Below are 27059 nucleotides of genomic sequence, written 5' to 3' on the forward strand. Positions count from 1 at the left end.
TCCAGGCAGTTTTTTCTGTCTTGAGGAATTTATTTTCTTAGTTTTCATTTTTATTTGTGTTTAACACTAAATCTTTATTACTGTTCCTTCTTAAAGGATGAAGTATTAATGCACTTACATATTTATTTGTTATGTACTTAAAGTTGTATGTAATCCTGTTCTCCATATAATAAACCAGTCAGCAAAAGTGACGGGTTTAATTCCACATTTAATATCTCCATTTGATCCTTGTGTGACAGACATCACTACGAGGGTACTTCAGAAAGTTTGTGGAAACACTGAATTATAAGATAATAGGTATCCTTTCATGAACTTTTTGAAGACCCCTCCTATTATCCCCACTTTATAAATTGGGAAACTTAGGCTAAGAAACATGGTATACGGAGAGATATGTGTGTGTACATGTGTATATATATGTACATATGTACACACATTTATGTATATTTATATTTTTATGTATGTCACAGAAATAGACTACCTATTTAAATTTGAGTAAAATAAAGATAGTAATGCCCACTTCATGGAGTACTCCTTATAGGGAATCTATGTTCTGTGTAAAAAATAGCACAATGTCTGACATATTATAGGTGCTTAATAAATGTTATTTTATGTTAATTTCCTATCTCACATAAAGCCCAAAACTATACCTCTTTCTAAAATAATCCCTCATATTTATGTGATTTATATGCTTTCTAGAGTATTTTTAAAATATTGTTTAATTTGTTCTCACAATATCCTCATGGTTCCAAGGCACATTTCTTTCTTTAATCCATGGTTATGCCTTAAAATGTGTGGAGGTGGGGGTGGCATTGAGGGGGAGGGGGTTGGTATCAAAATCTCTTCTGATATGTCTTTTCTAGAGTGTAACAGTCAAAAAGATTCAGGATTGGCTCAGATGACATTTTAGCAGTGATTCTATGCTCTACCATTGATGTCTTAAATAGAATTTTTGGCAAGGTTGACAGTCCTCTGCTTGGTCAGTCAAAGGAGGAAGCTTTTTAGTTTAGAGCCTTAAATCTATTGCCTTCTGCTGTCTAGATATTTGCATTTGATTTAGCACCCCCTTCTGGCACATTGTAAAATAGCTTCCATGTAATGTTAACTTAGATGCCATACTTTTATTTTATGAAAACTCAATTCTAGGGGAATGAGGTGAGAGTTAGCTAAAAAGAATATGTATCTGGTCTCTATGTCCAGCAAGCAACCAGGCACCTTCCACATGCACTCTTTCAGTCCTGCCCACTACCCTGCAGAGGAGTGGTTTTCTTTCCCTTTTTATGATAAAGACACTGAGTTACTCTTATTCCTCGCTGTCTATAATATGACTAATGCTTGGTGACGCTGACATTCAAACTCAGAAACCGATTTCCACTTAAAAAGGTTTTCTATCATCCAGTAATGCCTTCAACACATTTTTATGCTTGATATTGAATTTAGATTATTTAGTTTAGGAAAAGCAAATTTTCTTCTTTCTTTCATGTAAATTAATGTTTTCCCTCTTAGCTGCAAATAAAACTTTGTAATAAATAAAAACTTTATAAAGAGTTATTCCATATCATAATGTGAATGGAAGGTATTAGTGTGGTAGTACTTTTTAGTATTTCTACAACATCCCATAATTGCAACTTCAGTGGTGTAAGAAGTATTACTTTAAATACCCTGTATCTTTCTTTGCTCCCTCATGGTGCAGCCAAGCCCACTCTCCAGAACTGATAAAGAGGATTCTGGCAACTGGCTGAAGGAGGCAGCAGACACTGCTGAGAGTGGGAGGAGATCCCCTCATCTTAACTCCTGACCCTGTGTGCCTCCTGGTTGCCCAACTGTGGAAAATAGCACCTAATTTTCCCCTAAAACATATTTTCTTATTAATTTGGGGTATGTCTTATGGGTATAGATTATATGGAGGCAGATATGGCAAATTAAATATTGTTGTATATATTATTTTTTCATTGTTGATAAATTTAAAGAACATCTAATTTTCTTAGAAATGGCTATAGCCTTTTGAGTATAGAGGTGTTTTAATTATGAATGATACTTGATTTTTGTCTTATAATTTCTTATCTATAGCAAAAGAAAACCTAGGCTGCAATTATTGATTACAGTACTAGACTGTGATTCTGTAGTTCTTGTCATGTTCCTGTGCTATGTATTAGAGAAGCATTTTGTATTTAATATAAGAATAGTAAGACAATCAAATAAAATATGAATTAGTAGTAGGTCTGAACTCTTTCTTTTCCCAGAAGAATAATTCTGGAGTCTTAACCTACTTAAGAACTCAAATATACTATTTCAGTTTTAACTTTTCATAGCATTAGAAAAAGAACCACACCAGAGTGCCTGAGTTAAAATGGGAAGGGACCTTTATTTTCTAGCTTCATGCTGTGAATGATGCCTGCAGCCAAACTGAGGCCCAGTAGCGTTGAAGGATAATTGGCTCCATAGTTTCCCATTGGCCATCCTATCCTAGAAACAAAAAATTGTGTAAAGGAATTCAGTACCTTTTAGGTCCCATAATTATATTGAGCAACACTATTTAAAAAAAGAAAAGTCAAAAGCTAAAAATTTTCCCAAGGAAAGGAAAATAGAGGTGTTGATGGAAATCTAAAAGTAGGAGAATGACTAAAGAAAACCAGTGTACAATTAGATACAAAAATAAAATTTCTCCTACTAGTACTGTACATATTCACTTCTCCTTCAGAGACTGTTACTTAAGGCAGACATTAGAGGTAATGCTGGAAGTGTAGGTTGTGGCTTGGTGAATTCCCTGCTTAGGAACTGAGGCTTTATTGTGAACAGTGGGGATTCGGTGAGAAAGGGAGAGTGACAGAGGTCCTCAGACATATGGAGTGTAAGGGAATGGTCAGCGCCCGCTAGGGAGATTTACAAGACTTCCATGAAGGTGAGGAGGTAGCAGGAGTGTTCTACAAAGTAATTGAGATCTTTAAGAGAATTTCACAATGATAGAATAGAGCAGCATTTCCCTGAATGTGTCCCATAGGATTTGAATTGGTGTTACTGGGTGATGGACAGAGGCATGGAATGTAAGTTCGGGAAACACAAAGCCAAATCAAATAAAGTGGTTTCTTTACTGCTGGCTTCTCAGAGCTTTTATCTCCCTCACATACAGTGTGAATCTCCAGTGTGAGTAGTGGTGGGGATAGATATGGAATATAAGTGGAAGAATAGAAGTATTTCCCAAGTCTGTTTCACCACAGGATCCTTATCCTCTCAGCATTGAATAGGGCACACTGTGGGACTGCTGGAACTGGAGTTACAGAGGCACCCACAGCAGGGGTTATGAGAGGGCAGCGGAGAAGGAATAAGTCAGGAAGGGGAAATTCTGAATGGATAAGGATGAGCTTAAAGGAGAGGGCACCTTAACAGAGGGACTGTTGTCTTGGACCGTGATCTGCACTCAGATACATGACCGAATTAAGAGGCTGAGCAGAGGGATGTGGTGAGGATGGGCACCAGAAGGGACACGCTGAACTTAGAGGCTCAAATCCCAATAGGAACTTCAATGGAAGGTGTGCAGTAGTTACATCAGCTTGTCTCGCTTAGATAGAGAGCCCTGCGCAGGGTTACACCTACCCCACATATGATTAACGGCAGAAGTTGAGGCAACTTGGGCCAGAGTTGAGGGCTATTTCAGAAGACCCTTGTACGGGAAGACTGTGCTTGGGTCTTAGGGTCTCTAAACAAGATTCCTAGTAGCTGAGGAAGATGGGGAGGCAAATGTGGCAAGTGGATATAAATTCAGGCTCTCGAACCTCTTTGGAAAAGAACTGAACTAGAAGCTTATCAATGCATGCGCTATTGTAAATGTTGACCTTTTTAAAGCAAGCTTGCTGCTTAACTGACTTGTTTTTATTCTTCCCTTCTTCATTAAACTTAGTGTTTTATTTGCCTTAAGATTGTCCTAAAGCAGTTGGATGGGAAAAGAACCAGAAAGGAGGCATGGGACCAAGAATGGTGAACCTCAGTGAATGTATGGACCCTAAAAGGTATATTTTAGAAGGTGTTTTCTCTAATGGGGCTTTTGGTAACCAGGATGGTCACCAGGTTCTGTCAGACCAATACTGCATTGTGTAAATCAGTCCAGGGTGCCATTCATATTGACAATGAGTATTATCTGCTCTTTCCTACCTAACTCTTAATTTAAATTTGGTTGTGAAAACTAATATTAGTGATGGATATTCTGAAGGGCACACAGTTCATCTGTTCTTGTAGACATTCTGTGTTCTTGCTTCAAGCTCAGACTCTGAGACTTTTATACCTGTACTACCTTTTTGTCCTTTACTCATTGCCCTTTGGCTTTGTCCTATTGGCCTACATTGAAGGACATTATAAAATATTTCACAGAAACCAGTATTGTATTTAAGGGTAGATGTAAGTACATCCTTTATTAAGGAGACATGGAAGAAATTCTGTTTTCAGCACTAGGAAAAACTTTCCTCTTAAGCAGTTGGTGTGTTTTTAATTCATGGACACGATGACTGTTATAACTCGTCATACTTCACCTCTCATCTTGGCTGCTAGGAGCTCAGTATCACATTTGTGGCCCACCACTAGCAATTGCAGAGGACTACAATGGCATGTATTCTGTGTAGTAACCTTTTTCCTCCCTGCTTACCCTCAGCCTTCATCTTATTTTCCCTTTGATCCCAATTTCCTTATTTGTTTCTTGTTTTCTCCCACAACTACCTTATATGTTTTAGGACAAGATTGGGGCACAAATAAGTGACCGACTGAATAAATAAATCTCTCATTTTTTAGGTTAGCTGAGTCATCTGTGGATCTGAATCTCAAATTGATGTGTTGGAGATTGGTCCCTACTTTAGACTTGGACAAGGTTGTATCTGTCAAATGCCTGCTGCTTGGAGCTGGCACCTTGGGTTGTAATGTAGCCAGGACATTGATGGTAAGTTTGCAGGGGCCCAAGGGCACCTTGGAAGCTGTGGCCTCTCTCCTCATTTTACTATAAATGATTGTCTTCCATCTCCCAGATTCCCCCTCCCCTCCTTTCCTCTCTCCCTTCCTTTCTAATTTTTTCAGTATCTTTTTAATTATTAAAGAAAGACAAGCTTTTATTATGAAATGCAAACAGAAAGTCTTCTTCTATCCTCATCCCAAGTCCTATTTTCCACAATTAAGCAGACTTTGTAGATTAGTGCAAAGCATATATTTCCCAGATGTTATTGTAGGCTCATATAATTAGAGAGACTTTCATCATCTTTGCTGTTTATTTTTATTTACAAAAAGTGGATCATAGCATACCATCTATAACAGATTTTTGTTTTAACTTAATAGAAAAATAACTGTGGCTACCTCTCTGTTTTCATACTATATATATGTGATATTGTGTTGTATAACTATGTTCTCAATTTATTTAATCAATTTCCGGTTATTTTCTATTTCTTTCTATTACAGAATCTATTGAAATGAACATTCTTATACTTGTATTATTACATATCCATGGAATTATTTCTTTAGGAAAAAAGCCCTAGAAGTAGAATTGCTATGTTAGAGAGAATGTACAATTTATACACATACATATATATACCTACACACATGCACACTTGCATTTTATTTTTTTATTAAAATTTCTTTTTCCAAACTAAATTACCTTCCAAAAACATTATAAAGTACTGTTCTATACTCCTAGAAACACATGAGAGACAGAGCTTTTTTCCACACTCTTGCCAAATTGGATAGTATCAACTTTTAAAATCTTTGTCAATACAGTTAAAAAGTAACATTTTATTGTTTTAATTTGCATTTCTTTGGTTAGCAAGGGTGAGTTTGATTTTATTTCTTTTGTAAATTTTCTTCTGTTCACATTCTTCAGGTTGTGTTTCTTTTATTGATTTGGCATTCTTTTATTGTGGATATTAACATTTTTTCTGTAATATAATGCAAATATTTTTCTCAATTTATTTAAGGTATCTGTAGCTGTATAAAAGTTTTTTCAATTTTATGTTATTATTATATGAATCTTTTCCTTAATGGTTTATAGAACTCTTGTTTTTATGGTTAGATCTTTATCAATGTGGATTTTTTTTGTTGTTACATGATGAGAGGTAAAGATATAACTTCTTTTATACAAAATGGATATTCAGTTGTTTTAATGGCTTTTATTCAGTAATCCAGATCATCATAGTATAGCATCTTATGTTAAATCCCTTTATATACCTGAGCTTCTTTATAGATTCTCTTTTTAGACCCATTGATCTTTTTTTTTATTCCTACATTTCTACTCACTGTTTTAATTGAAATTACAGTGAATTTATAGATAAATTGGAAAGGATTGATGTCTTTACAATATTGATCCTTAGTCTGGAAGCATGGTATATCTTTTAATTGAATTAGATCATCTTTGTCCTTCAGGAGCATTTTCTATATATAGGTTTTACACATGTCTTACTTGGTTTAAATATGTTATTTCTACATAATTAATGATTTTAAGAGCTATTTTCTTCTTAAATTTTCCAGTTGATTGTTACTGAAATATAGGAAAGATAGTGCGTTTCACAAGTTGATCTAGCCATCTTTTTAAGTTCTCTTAGTTCTAATAGTCATTCTGGTTCTTTTGATTTTATAGTTTGATAGTATTCCTCACCAACATTCATATCTCCGGTTCTTTTCTTGTCTTACAGGATTGGCTATAAGGATTGGCTAGGACTCTATAGTAATGCTGAGAAATAGCAGAGAGAGTTGACATCTTTGATGGTGTTATTGATGTTCATGAGAATGCCTCTTGTTTTTACCTTTAATTTTGATATTTGATATTGATTTCTGCTAAATGTTCTTTGTAAGTTAGAAAGCTGATTTCTGTTTCTTTGAGTTTATATCAGAAATGAATGTTGAGCTTTATCAAATACATTTGTCAAGACCATCGAAGTATTCTTATGTCGAGTATTCTACAATAAACCCTATTTGTTCATGGTATCTTATTCTTGTAATACACAATGGGATTCAGTTGGTAATGTTTATTTGTAAATTTTATATCTGAATTCATAAGTCAGGTTGGCCTGTAGTAATGTTTTTCCTTGTTCTGTCTTTGTATATTTTATAGCTGAGTTATGCTCGCTTTATAAAATAAACATAAGACTTTCTGCCTTTTTCAGTGCTCCAGAACAGTTTAAATAAATGAGTTATCTGTTTATTGATGATTAGGTAAAATTCAGTTATGAATCCATCTAGGCCTGATGCCTTTGGAATTTTGTTGGTTGGTACGGTACAGGGAATCTCTGGGAACTTTTGCAAATGTTTCTACGTTGATTCACCTTTTAAATTTTATACTGCTTTTAAGTTAGTTTGTCTTCCTAGCAAATCTATTTCATCCAACTTTAAAAATTACTTGACATAAAATGTATATGGTATTCTCTTTTAAATCTTCTCTTTATCTCCTTTTTAATCTTTCCATATTCCTAATGTTACATATTTGTGTTTTCTCTCTTTTTTTTCTAATTCAGCCTCTCCAGAGAGGCTTGTCTATTTTATTAGCCGTTTTGGAGAACTAAAACCTTTATTTATTTATTATATAATCTTTCTTTTGTGTTTTGTTTTGCTTTCAGTTCATTAATATCTACTTTTATCTCTATTAATTTCTTACCCCTTTTGTGGAATCTATTATTTTTTTCTAGCTTCTAGAATTATTAGGTGCTTAGATTTTCCTAATATTTTTTAGAATTATAAAGTCAGTGTAGACCCAGTATGGATTTGTAAGCTATAAATACTTTATAATTATAAAGCAGTAAAGAAGACATCTATTTTTCTACCACTTTTTTCACTTATCTTCTTCCAACACTTGTTTAATATATATTTTTAAATCTTATTTGGTATGTCATAGAGTCCCTTTCACCAATTAACATTGTAAACACTTTCCTGTGTCATTAAAAATAATGCCTGTAAAGCCTTTTTAATGGCTGTAGAATATATCTCCCTATGTGATGAAACATAATTTACTGAGACATTCCCCTAATGTTTGGCATTAACATTGTTTACAGTTTTTTACAATTATAAGTTGTGTTGCAAAGAACATCTGTACCATTATGTCAGATTATTTCTTAGGTAAATTTCTAGAAGTAGGTCATAGGATATGAGTATTTTTAAGATTCTAAAAGCATACTGCCAAGTTGCTTTCCAGAAAAATTACACCAGTTTAATGTTCTCAACCAGTAAGGTAGTTTTCTTACCACTACATCCTCACCAGCACAGAGTATTGTAATTTTCTTTAATCTTTGCAGATTAGCCATTTAAACTGAATAGTATTCCAGGAAGCCAAAAGTTAAGCGTGCAGATACCACCTGCATGTGACTAACCTATGGCATGTTTGTAATGTGTTTGGCTTTCTTCCTACTGCACGGCACCTTCCCACACTGCCTTCCTTGCTATCCATTCAGCAGGATTCCTTTGCTGTAAGGAATGCCAAAATACTTCAGAAATAAGTATCTCCAAAGCAAGCACAAGTGACTTTTGAATTTTCCATAGCATTATTCTCCCTTCACGGTAGGTTGCTTAGCTGGTGAAAGTAACTTACAAAACTTGGGAAGGTACCAAAAGGTTGCCAGTGGGCTTCAAAACAAACAGCCAGTCTAAACTATGCTTATGTAAGAGTGGACTCTGGCCTGTCATTCTCAACCCTGAAAGCAATTCTTGGGTCCTTGTTGACTGTCCCCCTGAAACCATCAGTCTAATTGAGTCTCACGGTCCCTAATGGAAGGATACTGAAATAAGAAGGAGGCAGATACTGTTTTGTAGCCAGTCATGGCAGGACTTCTCTTAGATTACAATGCTTATTTATGACCTACTAAATACACCCACCTCACCCCACCCCCAAAACATAGGCATCTTCATTTGGTTGCAACTCCAGAAATATCATTTATTCTCTGCCATTAACCAGATGTATGACCTTAGGCAAGTCACTTATCTTTTCTGGGCTTCAGTTTCCATATCTACAAAATAAAGGGGTAAGACTAAGGGTTTTAGAGATCCCATCCAACTTTAAAATTGTGTGGTTCTATAAAACTTTATGAGATATAATTGAAGTATATGAAATCATGAAAACTACTTCTGAGAATATAGAATCATCCCCTAAATTCCAGATTACTGATAAGGATTTTATCTCTGGGAGAAATAGTATAAAATATTCTATAATATCATACAATGGGAAATAACTTGTAAATCATTTTTCTGAGTAGTAAATTCAGGCTTTAAATGAACTTCAAGAAGGATTGTTATTTATACTTAATTATTCGTTAAGGGAAACCAAGGATGTTTAGGGGCTATTGCTGATACTTTTAAAACAGGAACATAGACTTGGGATTCACCTCCAAGTCTTTTTCTGGCGCTGCTGTCAAAAATAAAGACTTATTAGTCAGACCCACTCTGACATTTTCGTCTCAGAAACCAGGCACTGAGTGAATAATTATTTTGTCTTTTAAAGGAAGTCAACATTGTGTTTATCAAAAATTGAATTTGTTAAATTCAATTTCTGAAGTTTCCTGTATTTTTAGTTTCCCAAGCTGCTCCAAAACAACACTCCTTTCGGGATTTTAAGAGAGACCCTCTGTGAAATGTTCGTCAGAAACACACTGTGATCTCCTGTTTCTATGCAGGGTTGGGGCGTCCGACACATCACATTTGTGGACAATGCCAAGATCTCCTACTCCAATCCTGTGAGGCAGCCTCTCTATGAGTTTGAAGATTGCCTAGGGGGTGGTAAGCCCAAGGCCATAGCTGCAGCAGAGCGGCTCCAGAAAATATTCCCCGGAGTGGTATGTTGATGATTTTTGGGAATGTCAGAGGTGTTCTCTATATCTTTAAATGTTTGCCATGGGGAATGAAGCCCTGTGGTACTGTTGACAGAGAGTCAGACATCTGTCACTTCCTACCAGGCACTTATCATGTGGCTAAGCTGTCTCCTCATCTCAGAGATAGGGATTAAAAAACACAACAAAACTCTCATATATGCTGGTGAACATGAAATGAAGAATATATGAAAAAATGTTTTATAAGATGTAAAGCATTATGAGTTTAAGTCGAGGAATTTAGGGGTATGTATATTTTTATATCCTGCCCGGTTCTGAAGGGATTTATGGTGGCTCAGATCTAGGATATTATTCTTCCTCCATCACCAGAATACTTGGTGGTTACTTAGTACAGGTTTAGGAAATTAGATTGGATGCAAATCTCTGTACAGAAGAAAGATTGGGCTCTAGCTGCTTCTTACTTTTGAGTTACATCATTTACTTTAGAAACACCAGATAACAAGTCATTCAGCTCATTTGATTCAAAATCTTGTGAGTGTTTTAAGGTCATCTAGCAAAAGAGATTCTGCATTTTGAATGCTTAATCAATGTATCTGACAGGAGTTAGGTTAGGTGTCTCCAAAGCAGCTGCTTATACTTATAGTGCCAGAAGAGGCTCTCAGCCCTAGCCAGAAAAAGCCTGCTTTCTCAGTTTCTCTCTTTAGTCACTCAGCATTAGATTCATCCATTTTAGAAGTCTTTGCTTTAGAAGCAACATTGATGGTTTTGTCCATTTCGCCAGTGTCCCTCAGGAACATTATTGGGTCTAATTCAACAGTATTGATCAGTGACCCACTATCTATCCAGCTATGTGTTGGATGCCAAAAGAAATAAGAATAAGTTTCAACCCTGTCATTAAGGTGGCATATTAGTCGGGTTTCTACTGTGACAGTATTGCATATCACACAATCCCAAAATCTCAATGGCTTCTGATTAACAAATGTTTATTTTGTACTCATAGATGTGGTTGGCTATGGTTCAGCTTCTGGGCGAGGCTGAACTCCAAGCTTCCAATCAGGTTCCAGTCTGCTCTATATGTCATTATTTCAAAATTTAGCCTAATGGAGGAATAGTCATGTGGGTCCTACTCTTCTTATGATAGAAGGTGGAAGCTGAAAAGGGTTGGAAATTATGCCTCTTAAAGTCTCACCTTAACAGTGGCACAGTGAATATCTTCCGTTTCCATTGCCAAAGCAAGTCACAGGTCCAAGCCCAAAGTCAGTGGAGTTGGTCAGTATACTCTGCCTTCCTAGTAGGGGGTTCTGCAAAGGGTATGGATATATAATTCTACTAGAGGGAGGAAGTGCATAGTTGGGAAGAATAATCCAGTCTATCACTGGAGAATGTTATGAAGTCCCCTTGGGGCCCAGAGACCCTTTGAGCCCAGAGAGACCTGTCTTTGAATCTGAGTTCTGCCACTTATTTTGCTTACCCAGATCCTAGCCATTGTCTGCAACCCAATACAATTCCACATATTTATTTGTTCAGTTATTCTTTTACTTACTCATTCATCAGATATTTATTTAAGGTCTAAATATGTGCTAGGGACAGGGGAACTAGTCAGATATAGCTTCCTGTCCCGCTCATGAAACTTACAGTCTAGTCGGGGAGATGGTCATTAACAAATAATTTCACAAATAATTATAATTATAATAAGTTCGTGAAACAGGAGCTCAGTTGCCATGAGAATGTATAACAGGCAGGCCTGACCTAGACTGGGGTCTGGAGGTAGGATCAGGGAAGACTCCTTGAGGAAGCTAAATCCTGAAGGATGAGTGGGAATTAGCTGTACTAAGGCTAGCAGAGCTGTCTGTGCAAATGCCTGAGGTAGGAAGATGTATGGTGCTTTTGTGGAACTGAGAGAAAACCAGGGTGGCTGAAGCACAGTGTCAAAGAAGACAGACTAGGCTAGGACAGAAGCAAGGGCCAGATCATGCTGGACCTTAGAGACCAAGTCCAACTTTTCTTGGAAACATGAGCCCACTGGGATTGAGCTCTTCCTTAGCATGTACATCGTGTTACTCTGTATTCCCTTTTGGATTATTAAATCCTTGAGGTCAAGGTCCAAGTCTCTTACACTTTTATCTCTCAAGCCTTATAAATAATAGTAGATAATGTACAGAATCTATCAATGTACTAGTGTGAGTCATCAAATTCATGAAAAATATTTGTGAAACTGTTTAATTTGTTGGTTAGCCGGGCTTAAGGGATTTTCTTTGCAAGTTTGATTTAGTGTAATTTTTTTCTTTTAATGGATGTGTATTCATCACCTTCCGAACAACAGGCCATGGAGACAAGCCTGGCCTAAGTGAAGAAAACATGGCCCTGCCCTCATAGAGCTTATGTTCTAGTTCAGGAGGTACATATTGAATAATTAAATAATTATTTAATTATAATTGAAGTAGTAAGTGCTAAGGAGTGTAAGTAGAGGGTGCTAAAGAGATATGGAAAAGTGGGACCTGGACAGTTTTAGGGAGGCCCGGGAAAGCTTTCTTGAAGAAGTGACATTTGGACTGAGCTCTGGAGGAATCAATTAGGGAAAAAGATCTGGGGAGGACCCAGGCAAGGAGCTGAGAATAGCAGGAGAGGCCACAGGTCAGGAAGAGTATTCCAGGGAAGAAAAGTGGCCTTTTTAAGTTAGGACATGTGTTATATGCAAACTTCCCAGATATCTGGTTACCTAGAAAAGTTAGAAAGGCCGGTTCTATTAATGCAAGATTATGTCATTTGTGCCATCCCTCACTTGTTCAATTACTGCAAAATTCTAATCTCAGTGCTTGAAGTCTAGTGACATTTGACATGGAAAAAAAAAGTAATGGGTGATAGACCTTTTCTTAAAATTTAAAATTTTGAAATTCTAGATTCACAGGAAGGTGTAAAGAAATGTATTAGGAAGTCGTGAGCACTCTTTCCCCAGTCTCTTGTGGGTGACAGATCTAGGGGACAGGGTGCTTTCATTGGGTGGCTGGCCTGGACAACCTTTGATGCTCCCTCAGAACTGGAATGTCTGACTTCTGGTTTTTGCTCTAAAATATACTTGACACAAACTAACCATATTCTGGCCCCAGACCTTCAAGTAACTCAAAAGGCCAAGTCATAAGAAACTCTTGATTTTTATGTGCATGGTATTCCTTGAGTAATTCCTTCTCTTCTACTCCAGGATATAGGTGTCACATTGACCCTTTCCAGGTGCCTTTTTTAAAAGCTGTGATAAAATTACATGAAAAGAACTGCTCTGCTATAAATATCATGCCTTATGCTGGGGTTGAGTTAGTTAAATAAGAAAGCAACTGATCTTTTATAAGTCAAATAACTATTGGAGGTCACCACTTTTTTTTTTTTTTTTTTTTTTTTTAAGGCAAGGTAATAAAATGTAGGATTATGGAGCTACTCTCGAGGTTTAAAAACCCATCTCTGGACATCTGCTTCCAACCCTGATGAGTTACTGATACTGGACTAGCTCTCCTACCATCAACAATTATGCACCTCTGTAAAATACATAGGATGACTCTTTTCAGACAATGAACAACAAGCAGTGAAAGACTGTGGTCCCAGACAAATGGAAAGAAAGAATGCTTGTCCCAGCTTATTGCATGAAGTCACTTTCTGGCCCATGCTAGAGCCTATGGGAGCACGAGGTGATATGCTTGGTCTTGATGAGCTGAGGAAACAGTCCAGAGCAGCTGAGGGGGCTGGAATTTGCAGGACATAGTACCAGATATGAGGGAGCTGTGCAGAGAAGGACTTCCGGAAAACTGCCCTGGCAGCACCTTGAGTCTTTGACTGAATAGTAAGCTGCACATGCTCAGGGCATGACTCTGTAAGTTTGGGCCAAAAACATCACCAGGGAACTGTGAGCAGAATGGAGATTCCAGGGCTCACATGAGGCTGGGAGGCATTGGAGTCCCGACTATCCAGAGTGGAGAGGCCTCATTGAACATTCTGAGCCCTTGAGTGACAGCCCAGAAAGACCATAGAACTAAAGATAAAAGCTAAAACTGTAAAGCTTCTAGGAGAAAGTATCTTAGTGGTCAAATGACAGGCAAAGATTTCTTAGGACCCATTAAATACTGACCATAAATGAAAAAATTGATAACTTAGACTTCTTCAAAATTTAAAACTTCTGCTTCTTGAAAGATGCCCTTAAGAGAGTGAAAAGCCTGGCCAAACTGAAAAAATTTTCACAGTACATAGATTTGGCAAACATCTTTCATCCAGAGTATGTAAACAACTCATACCACTCTGTAAGAAGACAGACAAACCATATTTTTTTTGAAGGGGCGAAAGCCCTGGATGGACACTTATTTCCTCTGAAGATCTATTGAATGACCAATGAACACCTGAAAATGCTCAACATTAGTAGTCATCAGGGAAATAATGAATTAAAACCGTAGAAACCCAAGGTTAAGTGTTCGGATACCTGTACCATCCAGCCACCAAAAGCAAACAAAAAGAACTTCGTAATTAAAAAAAAGCCATAGAGATATATCACTACATACCCACTAAAATGTCTAAAATTAAGAAGATTGGCAGTGCTAAACTTTGTCAGGCTGTGGAGCAACCATAACTCTCAAACTTTGCTGGTACAACAACCATTTTGTAAATCAGTTTGCTGTTTCTCATGAAATTAAACATATACCTATCTAATGACCCAGAAATTATACTTGTAAATATTTATCTAAGTGAAATGAAAGCATATATATAGACTAAAATACAAAAATGTCCATAGCAACTTTATATTTATAACAGCCAAAATCTACAAATAGACAAATCACCATCAACAGGAGAATGAATTAACAAACTATGGCATGATCATACAACAAAAAGGAACGTGATGTTGATACTTAACAATATGGATAGACCTCAAAAGTGTTATATTAAGCAAAAGAAGCCAAACACAAACAAGTACTGTAACTACTCTAGTATGTCACTTATATGAGGTTCTATAATAGACAAAACTAACCTATGGCCTTTAAAGTCAAAACAGTGTTTGCCTCGGCGGGTAATGGGGATTGACTTGGAAGGTTCACAAAAGCACATTCTGGGGTCATGGGAGTGTTCTGTGTCTTGATAGGTGTATGCAACGGTTAATCTGCAGTTTGTCAAAATACGTTGAACTATACATATGAGATATGTGTATTTCACTTTATGTAAATTATACCTCACCCTGTCTATACCTTTGAATCATCTGGGGAATTTTAGAAAATATTGGTGCCTGGGCCCACTCTCAGAGATTCCAATTTAAGTGGTCTGTCTGGGGAAAAGCCTGGGCATTAGAAATTTTTAAAACTTTCTAAGTGATTTTAATAATGCACAGCCAAGGTAGAAAACCATTGTGCTGAGACTTGCTGAATTCCAGCCTCTGGAGTGTGGACCTAACTGATGGGCTCCTAAGTCGGCTTACTGGCTGAATTTTTAGCGAGTAGAGATTCAATTAGATTAGCAAAGTTTATGTGGGTGAGGGTCAGTTACTGTATCATTCAAAAGTTCAGAATTGGTATTGCATAATTACATTTCAATCTTGGTATTATTAAAATAGCTACATAATAACTTTTTGGATCAAGCTACCCCTATTTAAAATGCTTTGTCAATTGCAATATGGCAGTAAGGTATTATTATTACTGTAGTTGTTACTTTTATTATTTATTACAGTATTGGTACATGGTAGATACACAATACTTAATGAATTAACTAGTATGATTGTGATAAATGTCTTTGTGGTGGTGTCATTATTAAAATGAACTTGTTTGTGAACCTTTCTTCTTTCTGATATCCTTTCTGCCTGGCATCCTTTCCAGCTTTGCTTGCAACTTTTTTTTATTATTCTTTTTGAAATTATTGTTCCTTTCTGGAATTCCAGAGCTTAGGTTTAAAGTTGAAGATAGGAGAAAATATTTATAATCTACAAAATAGATTTTCCTTTATAAAAAGACCTATTTGCCCTGCTCCCTGAGTTATTTTTCCAGTAGGCAAGGGGTTTTGGCAAAGGAATGAAAAAGCTGATGTTTTCATTCACTTTCCTGTGGCCAATGGTGCAGGGGATGAAGGGTATAGTTTGTGCTTCTAGAACACTTTCTTTTCTGTGCAAAGTTAATGTTTCTGGCTTCATTAGCATCTAATGTGATTTACTGTTAATCTGCCAAGACATTATGGGATCATCAAGGGGCAAATGGTAAATTATAGAGCTGGTCTAAAGCCCCTGTGAAAAATCTTGAGTCCCCCAGGAGAAATCAGATTGCTGGGCAGCTTCTACTTTTGGACAGAGAATGAAGCCTCACTTCTGCACAACACTCTATCGCCCACCCACCCCCTCACACCCCTCCCCAATATCTACACACTCCTATGTAGATTTTCTGGCTGTAAGTAGAATTTTTCATTCTTGAGTTGTTTATTTTTAAAGCGCATACACTCCTGAGAAGATTAAGGCAAGACTATCAGTCATTCTAATCTTATGGAAATGTATTAAATCAAATTATTTTTGTTAGAACACCTTATCTGGAAGTGTTATTCACCAAGGAAACGGAGAGGAGGGTAATTTGGAAGCCAGTAGGAAGAGACAGTCCTGCTGGAAGAGGGTACTTGGGCAGGCAGAGGTGTTGTGATAAAGTTTCTTAGCCATGGATGGGAGAAAAGAGACAAAGATACACAGTTTTCTCCAGTGTCTTCCTTGCCTCAGATGGGAAGTGCTCCCCTCCTACTTTGGAGTTAGGATCCTCATGTTTCTGCCTGCTGCTTATCCTGCTGCAGGGACCCTGGGGCAACAGGACAAGGTAGTCTAAGATGCAGAGGTGAAGAAGGTAGAGGGCACAGGTAGGGTAAGGAAAAGCAGCTTGGTCGTTCACAGGGAAATTTCTGATTTATGTGACCACACATACATGCTGGTAGCTATGGGGAAGCATGGGCTCTGAGATACCACCCAGACTTTTGCTGCACACATAAACACATCTGGGTATTTCCCTAGAATGCCAGAGGGTTCAACATGAGCATCCCTATGCCTGGACACCCCGTGAACTTCTCCAGTGTGACTCTGGAGCAAGCCCGCAGGGACGTGGAGCAACTAGAGCAGCTCATCGAAAGTCATGATGTCACTTTTCTGTTGATGGACACCAGGGAGAGCCGGTGGCTTCCTGCTGTCATTGCTGCAAGCAAGAGAAAGGTAGAGTGTGTGGAACCTGGGCACTCATCTCTGGTTGTGACGTAATGCACCACCACTCCAAATGGAGAAGTGTCCCCAACCCTGCCCCCCACAAAGAAAGGTGTGACTTGTGTGACCTAATCGCACAGTGCCGGAGGGTTTCCACTGCAAACTCCATCTGCCTAATACAGCATCACTCAATATAATAGTTATCATTTGCTGTGTAATTTTCAAAACAATCCTTTGAGGTAATCTACACTGGAAGGTGTACTACACTCAAATTAAAATGTAAGCTCCAAGAGGACAGAGACTTTGTCTTATTCACTACCATTTGGTCAGTCGCAATTTCAAGACCCAACAGTGTTGAATGGTTAACTAAATCATGGTACATACTCATGATGGAATTGTATGCAGCCATTCGTGTTTTCAAAGAATTTTAATAATATGGAAAATGCCACATAATGTTAAATAATCAAGATATAATATTGTATATATTTTGTATCAATTATGTTTATTTATAAACATGTATATAAACATATGTCTGCCTATCTATTTATCAAGAGAGGAGAGAGAAAGAAGGCAAGAAGAAGGGAGAAAGAAAGGGAAGGAATGGGGGGGGCAAGGGAGACAATAGCAGGAAGAAATGCCCCCAAACTATTAATAGTAATTGTTTGAGCTGTAGGTTGTGATTTTTGTTTTCTTTTGTAGTATGGTTTTTATTTTTCAAATTTCGTATATGATCAGAAATTTGAGAATTAGTTACATTCCAACTAAGAAAAGTTTATAGTATAAATGAAAAAAACTGTCCTTAAAAATCTATATAGAGGGTGAATTTTATGGTATATGAATTATATCTCGATAAAGCTATTATAGAAGCAAATCTTTGTGGACATGACCAGAGTATAACATAGTAGTGGAAAGAATGGGTTTGAGAACTATATAGTCTTGGTATTATACACCCACCTCTTCCCAGCTAGGTGACCTTGGGCAAGTTATAGAACTAACTTCTCTGACTTCCAGTATCATCATCTATAAGTGGGAAATATTTGTTGGGAGTTTTAAATGAAATTAAATGAGATAATTTATGTTGATCACTTATCAAGTCCTTTGCACTTAATAAGCCCTCAATATTGGGTAGCATTTACTGTCACTAGCTTTTGGGGTCTAATTACATTCATATGCAAAAAATAAATTTTTAAATGTTGACCAAATATGAAATTAGCCATAGCTTAAAATATATGTCTCTTAACTGTGTTCTTTTATTCCTTGAAACCCGCAGCTGGTCATCAATGCTGCCTTGGGATTTGACACATTTGTTGTCATGAGACATGGCCTGAAGAAACCAAAGCAGCAGGGAGCTGGGGATTTGTGTCCAAGCCACCCTGTGGCATCTGCAGACCTCCTGGGCTCTTCGCTTTTTGCCAATATCCCTGGTTACAAACTTGGCTGCTATTTCTGCAATGATGTGGTGGCCCCAGGAGATGTAAGTGGATTTCTTTGTGGTTCCAAATATTTCCCGTGACCATCTTGCACACTGAGGTAGATGCCCAGAGACCCAGCTCTTTTTATTTATGACTATTTAAACATTGTCTTTTAACAAAGAGAAGAATTCTCTAATTTGGGGGAGATGGCATTATCCCAGTATGAGCCTTGATTGGTATCATCAACTGTACAGTTGTTCCTTGTTCACCAGTATAAATGCAGCTACAAACCATGTCAGTGGAAAGCTCAGTGAGGAAGCTGCAGCATATACTGGTCCCTGTTAGTACTTGGCATTGTCTCCTGTGCTTATCTTAGTAAAGAGGGCATTATTAATGAGGATTCTAAAGACCCAGATGCAAGTTCAGGCCTTGACACTGCCTCACAGGTAATTCTGAATAAGTCTCTTAGGCTACAAAATGGGAGTCGGGCGTAGACTGGTCAGATTTAGAAAGTAAAAATACAGTGTGACTCTTAGTGGTAGATTTAAAAACTTTAAAAAGTAAGAAAAATACAAGATTCGCAGCCAACTTTGAATTTCTGGTAAATAATGAATAATTCTTAGCATATCTCATGGAATATTTAAGATCTACTTATACTAAAAATTATATGCTGTTTATCTAAAATTGAAATGTAACTGCACATCTTGTGTATTATCTGGCAACACCAGTAGGAGAGGGAAGAATACTTGCCCTGTCAACTCACAGTGTGAAAATGCTTTGAACAGCCTGCACCACACCGTACAAATGTAACATTTGACAGCTTAAATGACACCACCTAAGTCAGTCTGTAGGAATGGTCTTTTATCAGAACAGGTAATAATTTCCAGTGAAGCAAAAGAGATGTTTTCTCTATGCTCCCGTCTATTTTCCTCTTGTTTCTTAATAACTCATTCCTCTTTGGACGACTGGATTTTATGTCCTTCGAAAATAAGGAAAAGAAGATAACCGTTCCCTTATGTGAAGAAGGATGGCATTATGATCTTCATTGTGGTGCTATAATACACAGCTGGTCTTGTTATTTAGTTATTGCCAAAGAGTAGGATCAAGGGTCCATTGCAGTAAAGTCACATCTGTTCATAAGGTGAAATTTTACTAGAGTCAAAATTATCCCTAACACCCTCTTAATTTGTCCAGAGTTCAAAGGTTGGAATTTCTTTGGTTGAAGGCTTGTGTCTGGAGACATGTTGTAACAAAAATACTTGTATTTAAGCCCTAAGATCATCCTCAGGATGATGGACGTCCATGTTGTAAGAGGCACATAGGAACCGAGGCCTGCAAGAATGGCAAATTATTGATCCTATCTCACAGTCACTCTGAGGCACTAACAGAATGGCAGGGAAGAATCACTTGCCCCATTCAAATTCTTCTCTGTGTCTTTGCCTCTGAACCATCAAGCACAATACAGTTGAACTGAGTCAGTTAAAGGAGCACATGACATAGCTCCACTACAGGAGGCAGTTAAGCCCTCATTTTTGGTTGATATCCCCCAATCTTTAATTTGTTTAGGCCTCTAATACTTTTTTAGCATATTTCCTCATTTAGTTACCTAAATCGTATATTTTGTTTATCTTGATAATCCCGGGACATGATGATATTATTTGAGGCTGATGTTTTTTGCCAATAGTGAGCATCTGGTTATATTTTATATCTTTATCATGGAGGAGTTTCATGCTTCAAACAGTTGAGTGGAATAGAACTTTCAGCACATGTCCATGATTGTTTCTTTGCAGTCAACCAGAGATCGGACTTTGGACCAGCAGTGCACTGTGAGTCGTCCAGGATTGGCCATGATTGCAGGAGCCCTGGCAGTGGAATTGATGGTTTCTGTTTTGCAGCATCCAGAAGGGTGAGTTTGCTATTAGTAGATGGGTGTTGAAACAAAGAAAGCTCTTGTAGGAAGTTGTTCATCAGAGTCTCCTTTGGCCTTTTCTCAGTATGACTCTTCTGAGAATTTTATTGCTCCTTCTATTCTCAAAAACACAAGACTAAAAAATCTTGATCTGCTTCTTTGGCCTTAGAGAACTTGTCATGTGATCTTGAGGCTACATTTCTGCATCCTTCTGGAGTTGAATTCTTCTAGAGTTTTTTGTTGTTGTTGTTGTTTTAAATTGAAACATATCTTCTAGAGTATGTGGTAACTGATAGTAAAGAAGAATAAAAATTTGTAGGGGCCTTAGGACCTTCATGCTTTTATTCTATTAGTAAGTTTTTATCTTCTTAATCCTAAACATTTATAAGGCAATACATGAATCATGTATGTTAGAAATTGTATTTAGCAAACCAGAGGCAGAGTGAGCACCCGACCTGGCACAGCCCTGTGAGTGACCCATGGCCAAGCCCTGTTCGGGGGGCTGACGCCCACCCGGCTCCCGCCTGCATCACCAGATCACTCACCGCCCCGGGGCTCCCTCCATTTTCCCAGGTACTGGCAGCTCCGCCCGGCTCGGCCGCCACTGAGCCTTCCCACTTGCTTGGCCCGGCGCGGGGCTTTCCGGGACCTGCGGGCCGGCCTCCCCTCCCACTCCCTCCGCGGTTCTCTGGCGGGGCTGGTGGCGTGGGGCGTCTCCGGCCAGTGTCGGGAGGGCAAGGAAGTACGGGCGGGCCGACTGTCACTCCACTACACCCTGGACTCCGGCCCCCGGTAAACTTCCTGTTACTGGGAGGCAGATACCGTCTCTGTGGCCACCAGTTCGGAAAAAAGCCTAACCAATTTCTGGTTGGGAACAGTGTGGTAGGAGAGTTCCCAGGTCTGCTTGAACCTGCCGGACAGCTGGCTGCAGGTGGGCGCTAGATTTGGTCTATGCCGGGGGGACACAAAGGTGAACAAGTCTCGAGAAAGATCTACACAGTGCTACAAAGGCAACCAGAGTGACCGGTCTTCTGTGCCTACCAGAATCCTGGCAGACTTCCTGGGCGAGGCGGTGCCGAGCAGGGTCTTGAAGGCCCAGCTGATAGACGAGGGTTGCAGAAGACATGCCCCAGCCCAGCACAGTGCACACAGAGTGGGGAGACACGCAGTCAGGGAGGCGGAAACCACACACCCTGTGGGGTCGCCACTGCATGATCCAACAGCTTGGGCCAGAGCACACGGAAGAGGGATAAGTCCTGCACAGGAAGTGAAAGCTCAACAGAGATCACACACCCTGTGGTACGTGATCCACCAGCCCAGCAGAGTCCAAGCTGACCAGAAAGGTGGCTCCCCGGAGAAGCCCAAACCCGAGGCAACCACACACACAAGGCACTAGAGGCCAATTGAGCAGTCATGGAGGGAGCCATACGAAATTGGCAACCACAGCAACATCCTAGTTAGTCATTAGTCTCAAACCGGTGGACTGTGAAACCCCCTGCCACAATGAATAAACACCAAAAAAAAGATAGCAGAGTTACAAAAAATCAAGAAAGTACACCACCAAAAGTTAATAAATCTCAAACTCTAGATCCTATAGAACAAGAAGCCACTGAAATAACTGACAAGGAATTTCGAGTGATAATTCTAAGGAAACTGACTGAGATACAAGAAAACTCAGCTAGACATCATGATGAAATGAGGAAAAGTATACAGGATCTGAAAGAGGAAATATACAAGGAAATCAATGTCCTGAAAAAAAATGTAGCAGAACTTGCTGAACTGAAGAAGTTATTCAGCGAAATAAAAAACACAACGGAGAGTTTAACCAGCAGGCTTGTCGAAGTTGAAGAGAGAACCTCTGAACTTGAAGATGGGCTGTTTGAAATAACACAAGCAGACAAAAAGAAAGAAAAAAGAATCAAGGACATGGAAGAAAATCTGAGAGAGATATCAGACAACCTCAAGCGCTCAAATATCCGAGTCATGGGTATTCCAGAAGGGGAGGAAAATGGAGATTCCATTGAAAACATATTCAACAAAATAGTGGCAGAAAACTTCCCAGGTATAGGAAAAATCACAGATCTTCAGATCCAGGAAGCTCAATGATCTCCAAATGTATTCAGCCCAAAAGGCCTTCTCCAAGACATGTCATAGTTAAATTGGCAAAACTCAGAGACAAAGAGAGAATCTTAAAAGCTGCAAGAGAGAAGCGTCAAATCACTTATAAGGGAGCCCCAATCAGGCTAACATCAGACTTTTCATCACAAACCCTAAAAGCTAGAAAGGAATGGGTTGATATTTTCAAAATACTCAAAGACAAAGATTGCCAGCCAAGAATACTCTACCCTGCAAGGCTATCCTTCCGAAATGAAGGGCAAATAGTATATTTCTCAGACAAACAAAAACTGCGGGAGTTCACTACCACACGACCACCCTTACAAGAAATCCTCAAGGGAGTACTGGGTTTGGTTCCTGAAAAATAACTACCACTGCCATAAAAACCCAAGAAAAATCAATACCCACTAGTATAATAAAAATGGCATTCATGAAGAGAAAACAAGCAAACAAAAACGCTATCTACAACCTAAGGAACCAACAAACACAGAAACCAAACAGTAAATCAGAAAGCAAGGAACAAAAGACACCTAAGACAACCAAACAACCAATAAAATGCTAGGAATAAATCAACACCTTTCAATAACAACTCTTAATGTAAAAGGCTTAAATTCCCCAATCAAAAGACACAGACTGGCTGACTGGATCAAAAAGGAGGACCCAACTATATGCTGCCTACAAGAGACCCACCTCACCCATAAAGATTCACACAGACTAAGAGTGAAAGGATGAAAAAAGATTTACCATGCAAACAGAAAAGAAAAACGAGCTGGAGTAGCTATTCTTATATCTGACAAAATAGACTTTAAACTAAAAACCATAAAAAGAGACAACGAGGGACACTACTTAATGATAAAAGGACTGATCCATCAAGAAGACATAACAATCATAAATATGTATGCACCCAATGTTGGAGCAGCCAGATTTATAAAACAAACTCTATTAGACCTAAAGAAGGAAATAGACACTAATACCATAATAGCAGGGGACCTGAACACCCCACTGTCAATATTAGACAGATCATCTAGGCAAAGAATCAGTAGAGAAACACAAGATCTAAACAAGACTCTAGACCAATTGGAATTGGCAGATATCTACAGAACATTCCACCCAACAACCTCAGAATATTCATTCTTCTCATCAGCACATGGATCATTCTCCAGGATAGATCACATATTAGGTCACAAATCAAGTCTCAATAAATTCAAAAAAATTGGAATTATCCCATGTATCTTCTCAGACCACAATGGATTAAAACTAGAAATTAATAACAAATGAAACTCTGGAAACTATACAAAAACATGGAAATTAAACAGCATTCTACTTAATGACATATGGGTCCAAGAAGAAATCAAGCAGGAAATCAAAAAATTTATTGAAACGAATGAAAACAATGATACATCATACCAAAACCTGTGGGATACTGCAAAAGCAGAGTTGAGGGGGAAATTTATTGCATTAAACGCTCACTTCAGAAGAATGGAAAGATGGCAAGTGAACAACCTAACACTTCACCTTAAAGAACTAGAAAAACAAGAACAATCCAAACCTAAAGTTAGCAGACGGAAAGAAATCATTAAGATCAGAGCAGAACTGAATGAAATTGAAAACCAAAAAACAATTCAAAAGATCAACGAATCAAAAAGTTGGTTTTTTGAAAAGATAAATAAAATTGACAAACCATTAGCATGGCTAACAAAAAAAAGAAGAGAGAAGACTCAAATAACAAAAATTAGAAATGAAAAAGGCGATATTACAACTGATTCATCTGAAATACAAGGAATCATTCGAGACTACTATAAACAACTATACGCCAACAAATTTGAAAATCTGGAGGAAATGGATAAATTTCTGGACACACACAAGCTCCCAAAACTGAACCATGAAGACGTAGAAAATTTGAACAGACCAATAACAATAAAGGAGATTGAAGCTGTTATCAGAAGGCTCCTAACAAAGAAAAGCCCAGGACCAGATGTATTCACAGCAGAATTTTACCAAATATTCAAAGAGGAATTGACACCGATTCTTTACAAACTATTCCAAAAGATTGAAACGGACGCAAATCTCCCAAACTCATTCTATGAAGCAAACATCATCCTGATACCAAAACCAGGTAAAGATATAACCAAAAAAGAAAACTACAGGCCGATATCCTTGATGAATATAGATGCAAAAATCCTCACTAAAATACTAGCAAACAGAATACAGCAACACATACGTAAAATTATTCATCATGATCAAGTGGGATTCATCCCAGGGATGCAAGGTTGGTTCAACATACACAAATCAATAAATGTGATACACCATATTAATAAACTCAAACACAAGGACCATATGATCATCTCTATAGACGCTGAAAAAGCATTTGATAAAGTACAGCACTCATTCATGACAAAGACCCTCTATAAGTTAGGTATAGAGGGAAAGTATCTCAACATAATTAAAGCCATATATGCCAAACCCACTGCCAATATCATCCTGAATGGAAAAGAGCTGAAAGCTTTTCCTTTAAGAACAGGAACTAGACAAGCATGCCCACTCTCACCACTCCTATTCAACATAGTGTTGGAAGTACTAGCCAGAGCAATCAGAGAAGAGAAGGAAATAAAGGGCATCCAGATTGGAAAAGATGAAGTCAAACTGTCCCTGTTTGCAGATGACATGATCCTATATATCGAACAGCCTAAAACCTCTACAAAAAAACTCTTGGAATTGATAAATGATTTCAGCACAGTAGCAGGATACAAAATCAACACACAAAAATCAGTAGCATTTCTTTTCTCCAATAGTGAACATGCAGAACGAGAAATCAAGAAAGCCTGCCCATTTACAATAGCCACCAAAAAAATAAAATACTTAGGAATTGAGTTAACCAAGGAGGTGAAAAATCTCTATAATGAGAACTACAAACCACTGCTGAGAGAAATTAGAGAAGATACAAGAAGGTGGAAAGATATCCCATGCTCTTGGATTGGAAGAATCAACATAGTGAAAATGTCCATACTACCCAAAGTGATATACAAATTCAATGCAATCCCCATCAAAATTCCAAAGACATTTTTCTCAGAAATGGAAAAAACTATCCAGACATTTATATGGAACAATAAAAGACCAGGCATAGCCAAAGCAATGCTGAGCAAAAAAAATAAAGCTGGAGGCATAATACTACCTGACTTTAAGCTATACTACAAAGCTATAATAACCAAAACAGTATGGTACTGGCATAGAAACAGACACACTGACCAATGGAATAGAATAGAGAATCCAGAAATCAACCCACACACTTACTTCCATCTGATCTTCGACAAAGGCACCAATCCTATTCACTGGGGAAGGGACTGCCTCTTCAGCAAATGGTGCTGGGATAACTGGATATCCATATGCAGGAGAATGAAACTAGATCCACACCTCTCACCGTATACTAAAATCAACTCAAAATGGATTAAGGATTTAAATATACACCCTGAAACAATAAAACTTCTTAAAGAAAACATAGGAGAAACACTTCAGGAAATAGGACTGGATACAGACTTCATGAATACGACCCCAAAAGCACGGGCAACCAAAGGAAAAATAAACAAATGGGATTATATCAAACTAAAAAGCTTCTGCACAGCAAAAGAAACAATTAACAGAGTTAAAAGACAACCAACAGAGTGGAAGAAAATATTTGCAAAATATACATCTGACAAAGGATTAATATCCAGAATATATAAGGAACTCAAACAACTTTACAAGAAGAAAACAAGCAACCCAATTAAAAAATGGGCAAAAGAGCTAAGCAGGCATAAGGAAGATATACAAATGGCCAACAGACATATGAAAAAATGCTCAACATCACTCAGCATCCGGGAAATGCAAATCAAAACCACACTGAGATACCATCTAACCCCAGTTAGGATGGCTAAAATCCAAAAGACTCTGAACGATAAATGCTGGCGAGGTTGTGGAGAAAAAGGAACTCTCATACACTGTTGGTGGGACTGCAAAATGGTGCAGCCTCTATGGAAAATGGTATGGAGGTTCCTCAAACAATTGCAGATAGATCTACCATACGACCCAGCTATCCCACTGTTGGGAATATACCCAGAGGAATGGAAATCATCAAGTCGAAGGTATACCTGTTCCCCAATGTTCATCGCAGCACTCTTTACAATAGCCAAGAGTTGGAACCAGCCCAAATGTCCATCATCGGATGAGTGGATATGGAAAATGTGGTACATCTACACAATGGAATACTACTCAGCTATAAAAACGAATGAAATACTGCCATTTGCAACAACATGGATGGACCTTGAGAGAATTCTATTAAGTGAAACGAGTCAGGCACAGAAAGAGAAATACCACATGTTCTCACTTATTGGTGGGAGCTAAAAATTAATATATAAATTCACACACACACACACACACAAAACCGGGGGGGGGGTAAGAAGATATAACAACCACAATTACTCGAAGTTGATACGACAAGCAAACAGAAAGGACATTGTTGGGGGGGAGGGGGAAGAGAGAAGGGAGGGAGGTTTTGGTGATGGGGAGCAATAATCAGCCACCATGTATATCGACAAAATAAAATTAAAAAAAAAATACCCTTCACTAATAAAATACCTATTAAAAAAAAAAAGAAAGAAAGAAATTGTATTTAGCAGAATACAATTGTAACA

The 27059-nt window shown here is 38.1% G+C and overlaps 1 protein-coding gene across 4 annotated transcripts in view; it reads left to right on the top strand.

Moving 5' to 3' along the window:
• ATG7 (autophagy related 7) overlaps positions 1–27059 on the top strand; it is a 262622-nt gene that overhangs the window by 49678 nt on the left and 185885 nt on the right. For all 4 annotated transcript variants that reach the window (XM_063114002.1, XM_063114001.1, XM_063114004.1 and 1 more), the window contains exons 10-15: positions 3914–4004; positions 4777–4921; positions 9621–9779; positions 16774–16968; positions 18227–18430; positions 20159–20274. In XM_063114002.1, coding sequence (XP_062970072.1) covers positions 3914–4004; positions 4777–4921; positions 9621–9779; positions 16774–16968; positions 18227–18430; positions 20159–20274 — 910 coding nt within the window. The remainder of the gene's footprint in view (positions 1–3913; positions 4005–4776; positions 4922–9620; positions 9780–16773; positions 16969–18226; positions 18431–20158; positions 20275–27059) is intronic.

This window comes from Cynocephalus volans, chromosome 11 (assembly GCF_027409185.1).
Source record: "Cynocephalus volans isolate mCynVol1 chromosome 11, mCynVol1.pri, whole genome shotgun sequence".
Classification (NCBI taxonomy): domain Eukaryota; kingdom Metazoa; phylum Chordata; class Mammalia; order Dermoptera; family Cynocephalidae; genus Cynocephalus; species Cynocephalus volans.